At 41.5% G+C, this 19,680-nt stretch overlaps 2 protein-coding genes across 2 annotated transcripts in view; one reads left to right on the forward strand and one right to left on the reverse strand.

Annotated features, from left to right (window-relative positions):
- LOC115823849 (uncharacterized) overlaps positions 1 to 19,680 on the forward strand; it is a 664,236-nt gene that overhangs the window by 467,184 nt on the left and 177,372 nt on the right.
- LOC115824128 (uncharacterized) overlaps positions 1 to 19,680 on the reverse strand; it is a 247,675-nt gene that overhangs the window by 149,510 nt on the left and 78,485 nt on the right. Inside the window, 2 exon segments of the mRNA XM_030788234.1 lie at positions 3,078 to 3,481; positions 3,483 to 4,695. Coding sequence (XP_030644094.1) covers positions 3,078 to 3,481; positions 3,483 to 4,695 — 1,617 coding nt within the window.

The raw sequence follows: 19,680 nt of genomic DNA on the forward strand, positions 1-19,680 counted from the left end.
CAGAATCCTGCCATCAAAGCACCTCACACTGTAAGTCCTCCCAAACCTGCCATTCAAGCACCTCACACTGTAAGTCCTCCCAAACCTGCCATTCAAGCACCTCACACTGTAAGTCCTCCCAAACCTGCCATTCAAGCACCTCAAACTGTTGGTCTCCAGAGCTTGTTACAGTCTCTGGGAGGCTGGAAATGGCTCTGTGGATGAAAACTGAACCGTTCATGTTTTAATTTTGTGTGGAAAATGGAAAAAAATTAACACGTGTGATACTGGCTTTTCCCGGGCTGATTTTCTATTAAACCCTGTTAGTTTTTGAAACACAGTAGCCGTCCTGTTCTCCTTTCAGCTTTGTATTTCTGTTGAGGCTGTTCTGAGCTGGATCATTAGTTTAGGCACTGAGACAGTTTATGACAGATACTTTTGTCTCATGGATTTTTTTTTTGCTCATTAGTTCATATATGTGTGTTCGCATGTCTGTGTACATGCATGTGTGTGTGTGCGTGTGTATGTACATACATCTATGATGCAGAGTCACTGCAGAGTCTGTGTGGGTTAGCGATTACACAAAGTGAGGACGCAGACAAACCTAGAAGAAATGTAAATGAAGTCTGTGAAGAATGAGAGAAATCTTCGCCCTCTGTGGAGTTGGTAGAGGTTTGTGTTTATTAGGTGGATATCCACAGGGGTCCTGTTAAGTTATAGTTGGAAGAGGAGGGACAGAGAGGGGACTGGGCTGGTAAACGGACAGGCACACAGGGCCAGAGAGCTTAGTCCACGGCCAAAGCCAAAGATCCTATTGGTAGACGGCTCATCCTGGGAGCGTGAGCCTTCAGTGCTGAACGCGTGAACAGAAGAGGGCCGTGATCTGTTCACTCAAACGGTACAAGAGGAAGCACTTAATGAAGCCCAAATCAAAACCCCAAAACACACTCAAGCGTAAAACAACACAAAGCCAAGGGATGTAGCCAGGCGAGATTAAAAACACTCGGCTGCTTCTAAGGTTTACGGATACATCAACCTGAGCAAATGCTACACAGAGAGAGGGGGAGAGAAAGAGTGAGAGGTGAGAGAGAGAGAGAGAAAGAAAGAATGGAATCTCAATCCCAGATGAGCAGAATGAACAGTGGCCAGAACCTAAGATTTAATATTGAAGTTTGGTCATAAAAACAAGAGCCGACAGTTATTCACATTCGCTCACGTGCTTCAAATCTACATTTATCATCAGCAGACATAAATGCATCATGGAAAATAGTTCTATTTTTTGCTTTTGTGCTCAACTGAATTCTAGGTACTATTTTTTAACTGACCTAAGTCTATCACTAACTGTTTAATCAAAGCACTATTATTAACTCATGAACAATAAACTTGTTATTTAGTAGTAACAGTGACAAAATGAATCCTCTGTCATTCTAATGTAACCTGAGGAACAATGACATGACATGTGTACGTATTTCTTCACCAGTGGTGGAGGAAGTACTCTGTACTTAAGTAAAAGTACAAATAAACAGACAAAAATGTACTCTAGTGAAAGTAAAAGTACCACATTAACCTTTCTACTTGAGTAAAAGTAAGTACCTGCTTTTAAATACATTTAAAGTATTAAAAGTAAAAGTACTTGCTGAATGTATTCCCTAATGCAATGGTCTACAATATCATTGTGTGCCTACTGTATGTATATTTTGTTTAATACATCAATAGTATGGGCTGTGCCATTTTAATTAACAATGCTACAGATGATGCTACTGATAACACTGGCAGACAATCTCATATCAGTTATTTGAAAGGTTATTGTTAGTGTTTACCCTCTGTGACACAGTTCACACTTGGACTTACGATTCTCTGAATCAGAATTTCAGGGGTGACCTGCAGAGTTAAATGCCATTAAGCAAAATAAGAAAGAGGACTGATTATACCTTTGAAAGTTTTTATTGAACTGTACATAAAACCAAACTCAATATAACACAATGCAAAACCATTGTGTTATACTGACTGCAGTAAACACATTCAAGTCAAAGTTGTCTGCCTGAAAAAAGGGGCATTAAACACACCTAACAAAGGAATAGGCACTGATCCTAACACAGGATTTCAACATATTATCTATTACGAAATCTATACTTTTGCCAGACTGTTCTTACGGGAGATGGAAATTTCGTTTGGCTCGATATAAGCATGGCAAGTAGGGTTGACAGTCTGACTTTTAAATTCCATTTTAGCGTAATTAAGACAAAGGTATCTTTAACGTAATTACTACGATGTTAATCCTGTCATTCTATAATACCAACTAATTTTAAACCTTAACTCTGAAGGAGCACAGGGCTAAAGAGCCCCTAGCCGCACAAGCAACATAACCACCGCTGTTCCCGGGATCTAGCATCCAAGCAAATACCCAGGACCAAGACTATATTGCGTTAGCAACATGCATGTGTTACTTGCCAGTTAACGCTAGATTATAATAATTTAATTGTGTTGACTTGTTGCTAGTGGTGCATTTGAACAAGAGGCTAGCTAATGCTACATAAGACTTCACTAACCTAAATTCATTTAACATGCAAAAGTCAGGTAGCGTTAAGCAACTTAATTTACCTCAATATGTTTCTTCAAATTTGACGGCGAATTTTTGAAAACTAGTATCTCGTGTTTTCGAGGGAGACACCGGTTTTATCACCGGTCAGTGCTGCTGCTGAAGCTGCTGCTGCGGGCCGCCCCCCTCGTGTTGAAGGAGGGTCTAACATTACCTGCCCGCTTTGATTGGCTCAGTGGACCAATTCCCCTCTCGCTCGCCAATGACTACTTTAAAACTAACACACAAAAAAACACAATTTGACTGTAACATGTAACGCAACGCATTGTAGAAATATAGTGGAGTAGAAAGTATAGATACTTGCTGTAAAATGTAGTGGAGTAAAAGTCAAAAGTACCCACAACTAAATCTACTTAAGTAAAGTACAGATACATGAAAAATGTACTTTAGTACAGTAACGAAGGACTTGTACTTCGTTACATTCCACCACTGCTCTTAACACTGAACAGGTAAAACACTGGTCCAAAATCCCACTGAACAGGTAACACTCTGGTAACACGCTGTGTGACTGCGCTGATGTCTTCTAAGACTTGATGACCAACTGAAGCTCTTCCCACACTGGGAGCAGTGGTATGGCCTCTCCCCTGTGTGACTGCGCTGGTGTGTTACAAGACCTGATGAATCGCTGAAGCTCTTCCCACACTGGGAGCAGTGGTATGGCCTCTCCCCGTTGTGACTGCGCTGGTGTAATTGGAGATTTGATGAATCACTGAAGCCCTTCCCACACTGGGAGCAGTGGTATGGCCACTCCCCTGTGTGAATGCGCTGGTGTCTTTGAAGAGCTGATGAATAACTGAAGCTCTTCCCACACTAGGAGCAGTGGTATGGCTTTTCCCCTGTGTGATTGCACTTGTGTCTTTTCAGATTCCATGGATCACTGAAGCTCTTCCCACACTGGGAACATTTGGTATGGCCTCTCTCCTGTGTGAATGCGCTGGTGTGTTCTAAGACTTGATGACCGACTGAAGCTCTTCCCACACTGGGAGCAGTGGTATGGCTTTTCCCCTGTGTGAATGCGCTGGTGTGTTCTAAGACTTGATGAATCACTGAAGCTCTTCCCACACTGGGAGCAGTGGTATGGCCTCTCCCCTTTGTGAATGCGCTGGTGTCTGACAAGACTTGATGAATAACTGAAGCTCTTCCCACACTGGGAGCAGTGGTATGGCTTTTCCTCTGTGTGAATGCACTGGTGTGACTGAAGAGATGATAACTGGTTGAAGCTCTTCCCACACTGGGAGCAGTGGTATGGCTTTTCCCCTGTGTGAATGCGCTGGTGTCTTACAAGATCTGATGACCGACTGAAGCTCTTCCCACACTGGGAGCAGTGGTATGGCTTTTCCCCTGTGTGAATGCGCTGGTGTGACTGGAGAGATGATAACTGGTTGAAGCTCTTCCCACACTGGGAGCAGTGGTATGGCTTTTCCCCTGTGTGAATGCGCTGGTGTCTTACAAGATCTGATGACCAACTGAAGCTGTTCCCACACTGGGAGCAGTGGTATGGCCTCTCCCCTGTGTGACTGCGCTGGTGTCTTTGAAGAGCTGATGAATAACTGAAGCCCTTCCCACACTGGGAGCAGTGGTATGGCTTTTCCCCTGTGTGAATGCACTGGTGTGACTGAAGAGATGATAACTGGTTGAAGCTCTTCCTACACTGGGAGCAGTGGTATGGCTTTTCCCCTGTGTGAATGCGCTGGTGTCTTACAAGATCTGATGACCGACTAAAGCTCTTCCCACACTGGGAGCAGTGGTATGGCTTTTCCCCTGTGTGAATGCGCTGGTGTCTTACAAGACCTGATGACCGACTGAAGCTCTTCCCACACTGGGAGCAGTGGTATGGCTTTTCCCCTGTGTGAATGCGCTGGTGTCTTACAAGACCTGATGAAGTACTGAAGCTCTTCCCACACTGGGAGCAGTGGTATGGCTTTTCCCCTGTGTGAATGCGCTGGTGTCTTACAAGACCTGGTGAAGTACTGAAGCTCTTCCCACACTGGGAGCAGTGGTATGGCCTCTCCCCTGTGTGAATGCGCTGGTGTGATTGAAGAATTGATAACTGGTTGAAGCTCTTCCCACACTGGGAGCAGTGGTATGGCCTCTTTCCTGTGTGAATGCGCTGGTGTCTTCTGATACACAGCTGGCTTCTGAGGCTCTTCCTGCGTGAAGAGTGTGTTGTGTTCTTCCCTGTCACTCTCTGTTTAGGTGTTAGGGCTCTTCTGACAGGGGAGCTCTTCCCAAACGAAGAGCACCTTCTTTTCGTCTTGACAGCGGATTGTGCTGAAATGAATGTAATATCAGAGGATAACTGTTCTGGGCTCAGTGGCACGTCTTCTGATTTAATCTCTCTGGTCTTTAGTAAACTCAGGGACTCTTCAGGATGCCATGTCTTAATGAGGTTTTGCAAGGAAATGTGGCCTAAACAAAGAGAGGGACATGTCCACAACAGGACCAGAAAACCACATCACAGCCTGGACAAAAATCTATAAACAACATTAAAAGACCAAACTGACATTGACCTCAGCATCAATTTAAAGTACAACTAAACCATTCTCTTAAAAAAAACAAAAAAACACATATACACACAAATGTAGGGAATTGAATGGGAAAACGGGGAAAAAAAATCATCTGTTACCTTTCTCAGGGGAAAATGGCTTGTCCCAGTGGCAGTCCGCTGGGTCGTCCTGGTCCTTGGTATATTCTTCTCCACACCAGACCAGCAGCTCCTCTCCAGCAGCGATGGGTCTACAGCTGCGGAACAGAACCCCCCCTTTGTACTGAAGAGCCACCAGATTCTGCTCTTCATCATTACGGGCACAGTTCACATACCTTAGAGAGAAAGAGAGAGAGTGTGATGAGGGAAAAGGTCAAGAGTGAGACATGAGGCAGATAAAGAGGTTTACATTGCAGAAGAGAATACTAAGTTAAGGCAGAAAATGAGAAGAGGAATGGATGGATAAGTGAAGTCATGGATAAGTTAAGGATCAATTTAAAAAGTCATGTCTCTAAATGGAGTTTTCGTGTTTTTGTGACTCTGATTTAAGGGGACGCTCACTGCCTCGTATTAAACAAAACTCTTTTAACACTCATTAGACACATATGTAAATAACACATGACTGAACCAAATTTTACAATGAAAAAGTGCCAGGAAGGATGAACAGAGTTGGAGCAGACTAACACAATTGGAATGCTCTAATAGAGGAGGAATCCCAGCAGTAACACTAGCTGGCTGGGGTGTTGTCACGAGATCGGGTGGGTTTGTGTCCTGCGAGGCACAAACAGACGAGTGTACACTCCCCACCATCTCACTCAGCGCTCTGTTCAGCATTGATGAGTGAATCCAGGAAACAGCACAGGTCTCCACCCCGTTACGTTCCCATGGAGACGCCTGGGAGCTGGCAGGTGCTGTAAAGTGGTAGTGGATGTGACATGTATCTGAGGATACAGGCAGTATTCCTCACCCTGCGGCACCGGAAGGGAAATACAGGAGTATGGGAACCGGATTTCTCCCAGAAAATGGGGCAAAAAGGGAAAAGGGAAAAACGCTAAAGTGACCACGCCCACATATGAAGGCCCTGGTTTTGTATTTTAAAACGTCACATTCCACGTAACACCAACATTCTCGTCCTCCGATCGTTTCCTGAAATATCCGAGTTTTGCGTGACTAACCAGTTTACCGGCCGAGAAAGAGACAAGAGCGCGCTCTTCACACCAAACATTCCTCATCACTGGCAAAAATGCCCAGTGCCTCTGGCACCAAAGGATAAACCATCCTCCTTGGACCAATCAGAGCTTGGTGTTTATGCCCAAAATGCCCACGTCTATATGCTGTCCTTACTCCCAGCTTTTCTGAACTGAATCAGTATCCTCATTAGCAACTCTGAAGAATTGCGGACAGCTGAAACATTTCATTTTGTGATGAAGGTTTGGTTATGCAGCCTGCTTAATGGAGGACATGGTTCAGGATCCTTCAGTGTCATGCTGATAATGGCACATAAGATGCACCAGGTGTATCAGTGGGCAAGCAAACGTGAGATTATGCAACATTTCAGTGAAATGGAGACCGATTTAATGAGATGATCTCAATGTGACTCATCTCTTTATTATTACTCACTATTATTTATTAGTCATTTGTACAGTTTGTTAAGATCTGCCCTTCTTCAGTCATGGATATATAGTTACTCATTTGTGCTGTAGACCTTTCAGCACCTAGACCCCTAACATTAGACGTGTTTTACTGTTAGTCTGTAAATAAAATCCATGAATGTATTTAGTTACAGCGATTACTGTACAGGACAAACAGAAAAGTCTTACAGTTTGGGCAGTAACACACAGCATACTCAAAAGCACCATGTGAAGCTGTGTAAAGCTTAGCAGATATGTGGACTGGTCAGAATGTCATTGGGTGGGACATGCCATTTAGGGGTATGGAGATCTTCGCCATTCTACTATTTTTCTTTCTCTTTTAGACATCTTATTTTTGTTTTACACTGTGTGGATTTAATGAAGAGGTTTCACACCCCCTGTACTAAGAGCTAATTAATGTGTTATACAGAGAATGTGAAAGCTCCAATCCTGAGGTCTGAGGGTCTGACTCAGCCTTACTCAGGATAATTCCCTTTTCACTGACACACTGATGATATGAGAAACTTTGGGACTGGGACAAATAATTGGGAAATTAATCAATGACTGAGTATGTTACTGAATAAACTCAAAATAAACCACGTAAAATGGAAAAATAATTAACTAAACATTACGCCTGACTATTTTTGTCTTTCAGTTGTAGATGCATTTATTTATGTTCACATTTAATGTATTAAATATCACTCTTTCATTCATTAGTGCACCCAGTTTCATGCATGAGGATATAACAAGAATTGTTTTATGTATGTCATCTCGTTTGATGCTACATATTTGAATCCCAAAGCCGTTGGCTCTTTGACACTGAGTTTTCCTGATCTTTTTGGACAACTTGGAGAAAAAAAATCTACAAAACATTCTATGAGTGTGTGTGTGTGTGCGCGTTTGTTTGTGTATCTGTGCGTGTGTTTTGTCATATGAAACCTCGTTGAAAAGAAAATAAGTAGTGATTCATGTGTGGGTGCACAGCGCGCTCCTAAAATACATGCATCAAATATGAAAACTCATGTGATCAGAGGATCTCCATGCTGATTGGTGTTTGTATAAATTCTGGTCTCATCTGGTCTATGAGAACAGTGAATGTGAGGGGGTGTCACGCAGTCAGGGGTAAAGAGAAAACAGATCAGTATCTGGAAGGTTGTAAGTTTGATTCCTGAGAATGTCTGAACACCAAAATACTGGACAGCAAGGTTTCCTCAGAAATATAGTTACCTCTGATACAAAACACAGTTAAGTTTTACCACTGAACGTATGAATGTACAATGTCTGTACATTTAACATAAATATGTGAAAAATAAGGAACAGGAATGATCTCTGTGCTCAGTATCTCACCTCATCCAGTTGGAAAAATTCTCTCTCTTCTCATCAACATGATCTTCACACTGCTGACGTTTGAAGAGCTAAGGAAAAGAGGTTTTTCCTTCATAAATGTTGATTTGTTATGCATACAGTCTTTCACTGCACATTTTATGACCAATTCCAGGTTTATGTCAGAGGTCTGATAGAGCGTGAGGTTCTCTGAATTGAAATGAGTGTAAAATAATTTGTTGAAGCTCCTACCAGCGGCTGATGACACAGAACATCGGTAAATGCAATGCAAGAGGAATTTGGCTTCACTGCACAGAGCCCCAGTAAATGCCAACTGAAAACCTTCTTATATCATTAATTAACAGGTTCACTCACCACCCAGGAGTATCCACTGTCCTTGGTGTCTTCTCTGTCAGACATCTGGTCTTCATAGGGGCCAAAGTGTGTCCCTCTGGGTATAGTGTCACCCTGGTTAAACACGCCCAGCTCTGCGTTTGGGATGCTTGACCTCCTGACCTCTAGTCCTGAGGGAAGGGTGCGTCTGGCTCTTTCTGTGACCCCTATGGGCACGGGGGTGTCGGGGATGAACGTGGGGGGGCCGTGCACCTCACATTTACCAATGAAGAAAGACCGGCAATCCTCACAGTCTGGGGAAATAAGGAGAAAAATATAAATAACAACAACAGACTTCAGTCAGACTAAAATACACTCTACATATCAACAATAGACTTCAGTCAGACTAAAAGACACTCTACATAACAACAATAGACTTCAGTCAGACTAAAAGACACTCTAAATATCAACAATAGACTTCAGTCAGACTAAAATACACTCTAAATAACACTAACCCTACTAACCCTAACCCTAAAAGGGCAGCCCTTACAGTCTGATAAGACCCAATACTATCTGGGTATGGGACCATCAGTATAGGGACACAGTTCAGCATTCACACTGACATTTAACTCTATCGTGCCCGTTTTTACTTTTCATTTTCAGCAGCTAACGATGAAAAACATTTTGAATTTTCCTGAGAGTGCTTAAAAACCAAATATCTGCCAAACATACATCAGTCAAAAACATTATGATGTTGTAGAAACTGGGGAGTGTTTGAATTTTGCTTTTAACCACTGCACCCTTTACATGCAGAAAGAGAAAGAGAGAGAGACTACAGGATCAGTCCCAGAGATCTTGCCCTACACAGACAGTCTTTGTCTATGGGTTTCTCCTCCTCAGTGTATTTGATGCTAGGTCTGATGGACGAGTCTCTTCCTCGGGTGTAACCGTTTGACTGTGAGATCTCCTCTTTCATCACGCCTGTCTTCAGCAGCTCTACAACACAAACACACAAACTGTACACACACACGCCAACCTACCAACCTACACAAGCACAGAGAGGACCAGAATACAGAAGGAGGACACTCAGTGAAACAGGTGAGTGTTTCCTACCTGTGTCATGTGATTCAGGAAGAACTCCACACGACTGCCCCACAGATGTGGATGACATGTCCGTTTCATCAGTGGCCATCTTGTCACTTGTCTCCTGACTAATTACACGCATCCCGATTATTATAATTATTAGAATCGCAAAGAACCGTGTAAGTAAATGCATACACCCTAATTAAGATAATCATCAAATTAATCAAGAGTATACACACTCTCATGCAAAACTGCTCTTTATTTACACACATTTCCTATCAGAATAAGGCAGATACATGATACAACAGAACAGAGGTAGAGGAAAATGAGGTTAAGACAATGCACTCATCTAAGATAAGATTAGTTTGAACCAAGACATTAAATGTCAGGCTAAATGTTACATCATGTATAAATTAATTTATCAGCACACTTGCTAACTTGTGGGAGGTCATCCATGCCAAAATGAAAATGAAACTGAAAACGGTTTGACATTTCTTTTTCAATACCTGTGCGCACATATCCTGCCAAAATGAAAAATGAAATTAGATAACTCGATTTTCATTTTCATTTTCAAGACAAACACCAGTCTTTTCTGACAAAAATAAAAATAAAATTAAAATATCTTTTTGTCATTTCATTTCATTTGTTAGTCTTTTCCTTTGAACAGATTTTGTGGTACAAATCGGACAAAATGGAAACGAAAAGACAAAGTTGATAATCCTATGGCAAAATCCCAGTTTGCGATTTAATTTTTGACATGAACACGCAGTATCTGCCAAAATGAAAATGCAAAGGCAAAGCAGCATTGCGTTTTCGTTTCCCACTTTGCCTTTTCATTTTCGAGTTCGCCTACATGCAAATATATGTTAAGGAGAAATGGGCATTACTGAAGACACGGACCTTAATAGTGGAAGACATGTGACCGCGAAAGTGCCCGAAAGCCTAATAGAGGTAACAATAGGCGCTTTCGCACCGGAGGAACTTTTCCATAGTTCTTAGAACTGTTGGAGAAAGTACCCCATTTTTCGCGTGTTCGCACCGCAGGAATGATCATAGTTCTTATAACGCCGTTTTGAGGGGCTTTTTTAGCTCCTACTTCAGGGTAGGTACTTCCGCAGCGCAATAGAAACCTTAGGGGCTTTCGGACAGCACAGTTCTAGGGTCTCATTTGATAGGAACTACCCCCTGGGGAGCTTCCCCTAGAACTACATACGTTCTAGGGCCTTTTTTCTGTTTGCATTCGCACCGCCAGTAGGAACGCTGAAGTGATGTAAGTCGGCAGAGGGTGCAGCAGCTAAGAGCTGTTGTTTACGCCTAACCATGGATAGCTGCACATTTTTAAGTACAAATTTAATGACTTTTAAGACATTTTAAATATCTCCAAAAGGGAAAAAATGCCATTACTGTGGCAAAAGAAATCGACAAACAAGACTACAGTATACACAACTTACCAGTTTTATTGAATTTGAATGACAGAAATATTGAGTGCACATTAGACATATAACTGCCTTCTCATTAACGAAAATAATACTGTATGGCGACAGTACCTGTACAATGGAAAAAAATGTCCCCCTGCATTTATGCATTTACCACCGCAATAGCAGTGAATGACTCGGTGGACATAGTAGTTTTCGGGTGCTAGCATAGCGCTTGTGCCTGACGCTTGCTCGTAGCATCGTGTTTCGTTTTTTTTTCCATTTTCCCCGCCGCAGCCCTCAAATCGTAGGCTGGATAAACACATTCTTATTTTAGGTTAAAATCTGGATCGCGGACACACAAGCACCTACCGAAGCGGAGTGTACGCTACCTCTTCAATAAAAAAATATAAATTGGACGTTGCAGAAATGGTCATTGTTGGGAGATATAAAATACCGGTAAAATAAAACATAAAAACCATGTCTTTACCGGTCGCAATCGTCGTATACCTGCGTCTGGACCAATGGCTGTACACCTATGTCACAAGGTTCCTATTGCGCGAAAAAGGGGGTACTTTCTCCGACAGTTCTAAGAACTATGGAAAAGTTCCTCCGGTGCGAAAGCGCCTCTTGTGACCTAGGCGTACAGCCATTGGTCCAGACGCACGATGATTGCAATCGCCATTTTTAAAGATCCGTGCAAAATATAAAGTCTTAGAACGTTTTACATTTAGTTTTTGATACGATTTGAGGGCTGCGGCGGGGAAAAAGGAAAAAAAACCCCAAAACAAAACAAAAAAACACGATGCTACGAGCAAGCGTCAGGCACAAGCGCTATGCTAGCACCCGAAAACTACTATGTCCACCGAGTCATTCACTGCTATTGCGGTGGTAAATGCATAAATGCAGGGGGACATTTTTTTCCATTGGACAAGTACTGTCGCCATACAGTATTATTTTCGTTAATTAGGCAGTTATATGTTACCTAATGTGCGCTCAATATTTCTGTCATTCAAATTCAATAAAACTGGTTAATTGTGTATGCTGCAGTCTAGTTTGTCGATTTCTTTTGTCGCAGTAATGGTATTTTTTCCTTTCGGAGGTATTTAAAAGGTCTTAAAAGTCATTAAATTTGTACTTCAAAATGTGCAGCTATCCATGGTTAGTCGTTAACAACAGCTCTTAGCTGCTGTACGGCCAGCCGGCTTACGTCACTTCAGCGTTCCTACTAGTGGTGCGAATGCAAACAGAAAAAAGGCCCTAGAACGTATGTTAGTTCTTATCAAATGAGACCCTAGAACTGTTCGGCCCGAAAGCGCCTAATGGCGCATGCATTCCCAGAGACGGCGAGTGAGCGAAGTTAGCGAATTGTCAGGGTGAAGACTTCGTTTTACTCAGAGTCGAAGTCATTTTAGATAGGCTTGGAGATATTGTCCGTGTCTTCGGTAACGCCCAACGCCCAAGGTAAAGTGGGAAACGAAAACGCAATGCTGGTTTGCCTTTGCATTTTCATTATGGCAGATACAGCGCGTTCATGTCGAAAATTAAATGGCAGGATATGTGCGCACAGGTTTTGAAAAAGAAATGTCAAACCGGGGTTTGAACTTTCATTTTACCGTTTTCATTTTGGCATGGATAACCTCCCGTACTAACTATTTACTGGCTGATCAATGAGAGAGAACATTTCGTGAGCAGCTTTTCTAAAAGAATTACTTTAAAGGATCTGGATTTCAAAAGTCTTCACTTAGAAGAACTAACGTAGAAAATGTAGCTTTTAACCTAAAGTTAACAATTCTCATCAGACTCGTCGCCTGATCTGAATTTAACAAACAGACGCCAAGTCTCAACTGTAGAACTACGGAAGCCCGTTCCCGCCACATTACAATTTTTTTTTTGCTTTATTGCGACCCTATTTTTCGCAATTCCGACTTCATTTCTCAGAATCCCAACCTTATTTTTTGGAATTCCGACTATATTTCTTGCAATTCCGAATTTTCCCTCATCTGACTTTTTTATACAATCAGGCAGCGTCGAGTAAGCTAAAGTAAGATATGTTATACATTTCATGCAATGAGCAGCTTACCAGTAGCAAAACCTGGCGTCGGTAATAGGCTCCGTCGTCCAAACACCCAGTACTTGGTAGTTTTGTCGAAATCGAAATTTTTTTATACGAAAAATTGGAACAACAGCCCGATAATTATCCTCCAAGTACCTTACCAGAGCAAACTTTTTTCCCCTGTGAACTAAGGCTAACTGTAGGCTGCAACTGTAAAGCTGCGTTTTAACTGTACAACGAAATTAGCGGGTTTTTGTTGTTTGCCCTCGTGGGACATTACAGCTAGGATTTTTGAATTCACCAATCAGATTACTCAAGAGAAGTCACGCCCCCTTCCCAGGTCTCTCTTCAGTCAAGACGGAGGACAAGCTGATCGTGTAATCAAAATGCTTGCTCTGATGTAATACAATTGTTTCAGTAAGTAGTGATCATGTCCAAATAAACAGTGTGTGCACTTCCACTGCGTGAAAAGAGGTGTATCCGCACTGGAATACCCCTGTATATTCCCGGATACTCGGCAGCATAGAATACTCCTAAATATGTGCCAGGTTTGGGGGTCTGCCTAGAGCCCATAGTTGCCATTGTGAATAATCCCTTGGGGGTGCTTGCAAGGGAACATTTGCACTTCACACCTCGGGCCACCAGGTATCCTGCAAATGGTCAAAAGTCTTACTTTGGATTGGTTGAGCAATGTCTTGCTTCTCCTCTAAAACCCTTCCCCATTGGTCTATTGTGCCCCCCCCCCAACATTTCATATGGCTTATATTATAAATATTATTGTTGTTATTATTATTAATATTATCAATACTGGTGGTGTTGTTTTATGTTCATAGGTAGATTGTATAGATAGTCTGGAAAATAGATGGTCAGCCATGGTTTAAAGGTTAGAGAACCGGGCTTGTGACTGGAGGGTTGCTGGTTTGATTTCCAGGCCCATCATCCACGGCTGTGTGCCCTTGAGCGTGCTCTTAACCCCAATGGTCACCAAGGAAAACTGCTCCTGTGTCTGGTGTGTGTGTTCACTACTGGTGTGTTGGATGGGTTAAATGCAAAGGACATGTTCACAGTGTGTGTATGCAATCACTTAAACTTAACTTAAACAAAAATGAATTACACAAATTTTATTATAAAGAAAATACAGTATAATCTAAATTATAAGGCATATTGACACACACACACATATGTATATATACATATATATATATATATATATATATATATATATATATCAATGTACAACATAGAATATAATACATTAGAAAGAATATACTATAATATCATAGCATATAATATAAATGCTTTTTGGGAACATAAATGAAACACTAAATGTTGAGCATTGCCAAGAGCAACCCAGCTTCTGAGGTCTCCATTGCAAATCTATCCGCACCAACTCGTGCATGGTGATACACAACATAGTTTTGGTCCAGTCTATTCTGTAGCACCCCACACAGTGCAGACAACTCTGTGATGGGAGGACCCACGCTGGCCTTCCATCCAAGATGGCGTCCTCCTCTTCAGAAATTATATCTACTGATGCAGTTGTAGCACAGTGAGACATTATGTAATCCGTCTTTCTTTCAGTTCAGCAGAGGAGTTTGGAGTCGACAGCCCATATGTCTATATACTTCGTACAGTTCTTGTTCTTTATTACCAGCAAGTTCATTGGCGCCCAGTAGGTGGTAGTGTCGCACTAGGTAGTGCTCCGCGTGTTGCTAGTCACGGGGTATCGAACAAATTCACTACTATGCTGAGATTCTCCGTGTTAGCTCTATGCTAAGCACTTGTGCAGCCATTCACCAAGTTTATAAAATATCTCTGTGTGTATTTTCAGGTGAGCTGGTGATGTTTGAGTGAACTAATTTACCGTGATGGTTTGGTAATCCTTGTTTGTGTTTACCGTGTTAAACTACGTTAAATGTTTTCTAGAAGGTACCGTATTGATTAGTACAGTAATTCTCGGGCTGGCGGCTAGCGCGAAATGAATGAAAATGGCTCGTGTGAGTGTACATTTCATTGTGGTGAATGAGAACGTGAGTGAATATGTGTGTTTTTCTTTCATCTGTTGGATAATAACTGTGCAAAAGACCTGTTATTTTGTTTGATGAATGGTGTCTGTTTAAAACTAATGAGAAACAAAAACCTGTATTTAACAGAAGTAACGAATTCATTACTATGCTGAGATTCTCCGTGTTAGCTCTACGCTAAGCACCTGTGCAGCCATTGATCGAGATTATAAAATATCTCTGTGTGTATTTTCAGGCCTTTATTAAATCATTAAATATGTGGCACTAGCACAACCGTTCCAGTAATCTCAATAGGTCTTGCAGGATGCTGGAGAGAAAAAAAGTGGAGAAGAAAGGAAGATTGATTAAAAGTTCGTTTAGGATTCCAGGTGCTCTTATGAAACAATCGCCATGATATAGCCTACCAACAACACGTTGTGTTACCTTGTCTGTGGATCATATCTGTGCGTTTTCAGCATTATGCATTCTCCGCACAGCTTCTTATAGAAGCAAAATTAGTACAAAAGTTCAATTCAACCACATTAAGGGATAAAGCAGATGAACAAATGCGAACGTATCCGAGTGTGCGGCAGTCGAAGACAAAAGCCAGCAGGCTACAGAAATAAACTTACCGAAACAGAGTTATTTCCCGCTCGTCTTCTTGTTTGAGGGGCAGATTACTCTTTGATGTCTAACTCGATCCTGTCCAACCGCCGAATAATATTCTCCATGAACGTTTACTGCTGTTCAGATATCTTCTTAAAAATGCATTTAACGGGGACACCAGTTATTTGTTATCGTTCGGACTCGGCGTTGGAATTGGATATTCCCGGCGCACTAGCCTCTCCAGTCCGCGCTCCGTTCGAAAACTCAAGTGTTCATTTTCAAGCCATGTTCAAAATGCGCAATATCAACAGAATACGGAGTACAATTTCTGTAATCCTTTTGTGATTTGCGTCTCCTAGATACAAGTAACTCCTTCCCCAAAGCAAATGTCGCGCTGCAGTTGCATACACTGCTATTGGTTACTGTCAGTCTACAAACAAATTAAGGTGAATACGGTGCGAAGTTTTTTGTTTACAAATGCTGGTTTATCACATCATAAAGTACGGAAGCCATGAGATGCTGTGGATTTATATTTAATTTCTCATGATAACGTGTTATTTTTCTTCGTTTCCTCCGACATCTCGAGATGTCGACTTATTGATGTCATTATCACGAAATGACGAAACTAAATAAACAATTCACCGTTTTCCCGAGAAATCGCATTAATTATGTCAGTATGACGGGAAAACAAAGTTTCATTATTTCGTGATAAAGACTTAAATGCTGAAGATCTCGAGTAAACACAGAAGAATAACGCGTTATGACGAGAAAACGGAGTCAAAATTTGAATGTGAACTGATGGCATCTTAGGGCAAAACAGCCCCTGCTGTTTTGTCATTCTTTATATTGTCTACTTGTTGTGTTCTCATTTTCTTTATTGCTGTATTGTTTGTAATTTGCCCACTGGGTTGGCACCTATTGCACACCTGGCTGGCCTAGAAGGGGTCTCCTCTCTCTGTGGTCCTTCTGAAGATTTTCCCTGGCATCTGGGTTTTTTGAGGAGTTTTTTCGTGCTCGCTATGAGGATCGAGTCAGGGAGTGCCACCCTGCTCTGGTTGTTTTAATCCTGTGCGCATGTAAAGCCCTTTGAGACTGTAAACTGTGACACTGGGCTTTAAATAAACTTCAACTTGAACTTGCAGAGTAGCCTATTGTTGCATTTCTTACGGAACCAACACCTTACTAAGCTGACCTCACGCTGACAACTTCAGGCCATTGGAATATGTGACCCCACTAAAATATGGGAGGAAATGTCTGACACACCACCCAAACCATTTCAGGTGACTTCTTTTACCTCCCATGTATGACCAAAAACATGCCATCACTCTGGTCAACAGCCTGACCTTGGCACCAGGGGTCACATATTCTGACAGCTGTCATCAGAATATGTGACCCCACTGTAACTTGGAAAAAAATTCCTGATGCACCACCCAAACCATTTCAGGTGACTTCTTTTACCTCCCATGTATGACCAAAAACCTGTCATCACTCTGGTCAACAGCCTGACCTTGGCACCAGGGGTCACATATTCTGACAGCTGTCGTCAGAATATGTGACCCCACTGTAACTTGGGAGAAGAATTCCTGATGCACCACCCAAACCATTTCAGGTGACTTCTTTTACCTCCCCAGGACTGACCAAAAACCCGTCATCACTCTGGTCAACAGCCTGACCTTGGCATGAGGGGTCCCATATTTTGACAGCTGTCGTCAGAATATGTGACCCCATTATAATACGGGAGGAAATGTCTGACACACCACCCAAACCATTTCAGGTGACTCTGCCCTTCTCATGTATAACTAAAACAATTTTTCCACAAATGTAATATAAATGCACCATTTAGTACCACTGCGTAGTGCAACAGACATGTTATGATATTAGTAAAAACAAAGCTTTCATTTACAATGAGGTGTTTTAATGTTTTGTTACAAAAGTTTTGTGATACAAATCATATAATGATAACGCAAAAAATATGTACAACGTTAACATTTTAATCTAACTTTAACTTAACTTCACACTTGAACTTAACAATTTAACAATAACTTAATATTACTATAACTTAACCAATAACTTTAATATTAAACATCAGAAAGGGAGGGGAGGGGGAGATCAAGATCGGCACACCGCACAGCTGTACGACTTCATGGGGTCAGGCCTTCCAACACACTGCATGTGGAACCACCGGTCACACATGTCACACTGGATCTGTAACAACAAAGGTCATAGCAAAAAAGCAACATTTTCAGGGTGAATATCTGAGATACAGTACAACATATAGCTATGATAAATATATATATACACACACACACATATACGTGTGCGTGAGTGTATATATATGTATGTATGTATATGTACATACATACAGTGATGGAGTGCCTTATTTTAAAAAGAGCTTTTTTACCCAAGTAGTTGACAGTGGTTTTCTCTGTTTCTTCCCCACTGTCTTTCCTTGCTCCTCCACAGTCACTTTCTCCCCACAATAGTGGCACAGTTCACTCAGGTCATCATTGAAGACAATATGACTTATCAATAAATTGTATCAATGTATTGTTGTGTTTTCACACATACACAACATTCACGCAGGACACAGAAATAAAGTTGACCTTGACTTTACTGTATCTGTCTCCTTCAATCAGCCATTAACAAGGACTACTTTCTATATATCAGTTAACATATCAATGTGCAGTTTTACATAGTATCACGGAACACAAAATAGTTCCTTCAGTATCAGTGACTAAGAGTAGTTCTTACATGAACATAACATTAATCATTTAAGAAATGTATTATATGATTATTATATGATTTCATTTGAGAAGGTCAGAGGTTCCTCTGCAAGTATTTTCTCTGCATACTAATATGACATAAGTTTAAAAAACTCATTGGTCAGTGCATAGTGCAGCTGTAACATATAAACCACCAAACTGTTGATGTAAGAGAAACAAAAAATGTAAACATTTTTTTAAATACTTTACAGGTATGGTAAAAGTAGACATAGTATGACAGACAAAAACATAAACTTACTTTCAGGACAAACACTCCACATGAGGTGGCATCCCTTTGCAGACTGTGTGGGTCTGTGCTGGCTGTCCACCTGGATACCTGGCAGCCTCGTTTTCTGATGAAGGCTCCTCCCCCCTCCCCGGAGTCATGCGATTCCGTAGCCCACTCTCTTTTACAGTAAACAGTAGCCTAGTCACCTTATTATTTCACATTAATGTATTACTTAAATGTTAATATGCGTGCGAACTTTAGTAACAAAGTAACACACATATTTCCATCATCCCCTGCACACAGCACCTCTCTAGAGATAACCTTTTTCCCACTCCCTTTTCGTTTCATTAAAATAACAGAATGTAAAAGACCAGAAGCGTTCAAATACTGCACTAAATGCTAGAATTTAATGTGTAAGCTATGCTAAAGAGTCGGGTGACTTAGTTAATGACCCCCTCCCCCTCGGCGTATATATATATATATATATATATATATATATATATATATATACACAGGTATGTATGTACTTTTTTTTTCCGTATGCAGGGTATTCCCTTAACTAGCTTATTACTCTTTTCTGTTGTGCTAATTACATTACCAATCAAGCAGAAGTTCGAGGCTTTCCTTTTCAGGATGTAAAGCCGATGTTTATCGGCATTTTTGGCATATTCCTCCTCAAGAAGATACTTCTTCAGTTCCGCAAGCATTTTCTGATCCATTATGCGCAGATATAATTAGGATATTATGCCTAACGAGATACTGTAGCCGATATGTGATAATCACTAGCGAATGTACGCTCTTCAAAGGTCAAGTGTCGTCAGAACATGACATCATCCGACTTGAAGCGCGTACATTCTACAAGGTAAAAGAAGTCATCTGTAATTGGGCGGTTGGTGTGGGGTTACAGTGGGGTCAGAATATGTGACCCCTCATGCCAAGGTCAGGCTGCTGACCAGAGTGATGACAGGTTTTTGGGCAGTCCTGGGGAGGTAAAAGAAGTCACCTGAAATGGTTTGGGTGGTGTGTCAGACATTTCCTCCCTTATTTTAGTGGGGTCACATATTCTAACGACAGCTGTCAGAATATGTGACCCCTGGTGCCAAGGTCAGGCTGTTGACCAGAGTGATGACATTATTTTTTTTAAGGTAATTTAAATAGTGAGTTATGTAACTGCAC

The sequence above is a fragment of the Chanos chanos genome, chromosome 11, assembly GCF_902362185.1.
Source record: "Chanos chanos chromosome 11, fChaCha1.1, whole genome shotgun sequence".
NCBI classification, from domain to species: domain Eukaryota; kingdom Metazoa; phylum Chordata; class Actinopteri; order Gonorynchiformes; family Chanidae; genus Chanos; species Chanos chanos.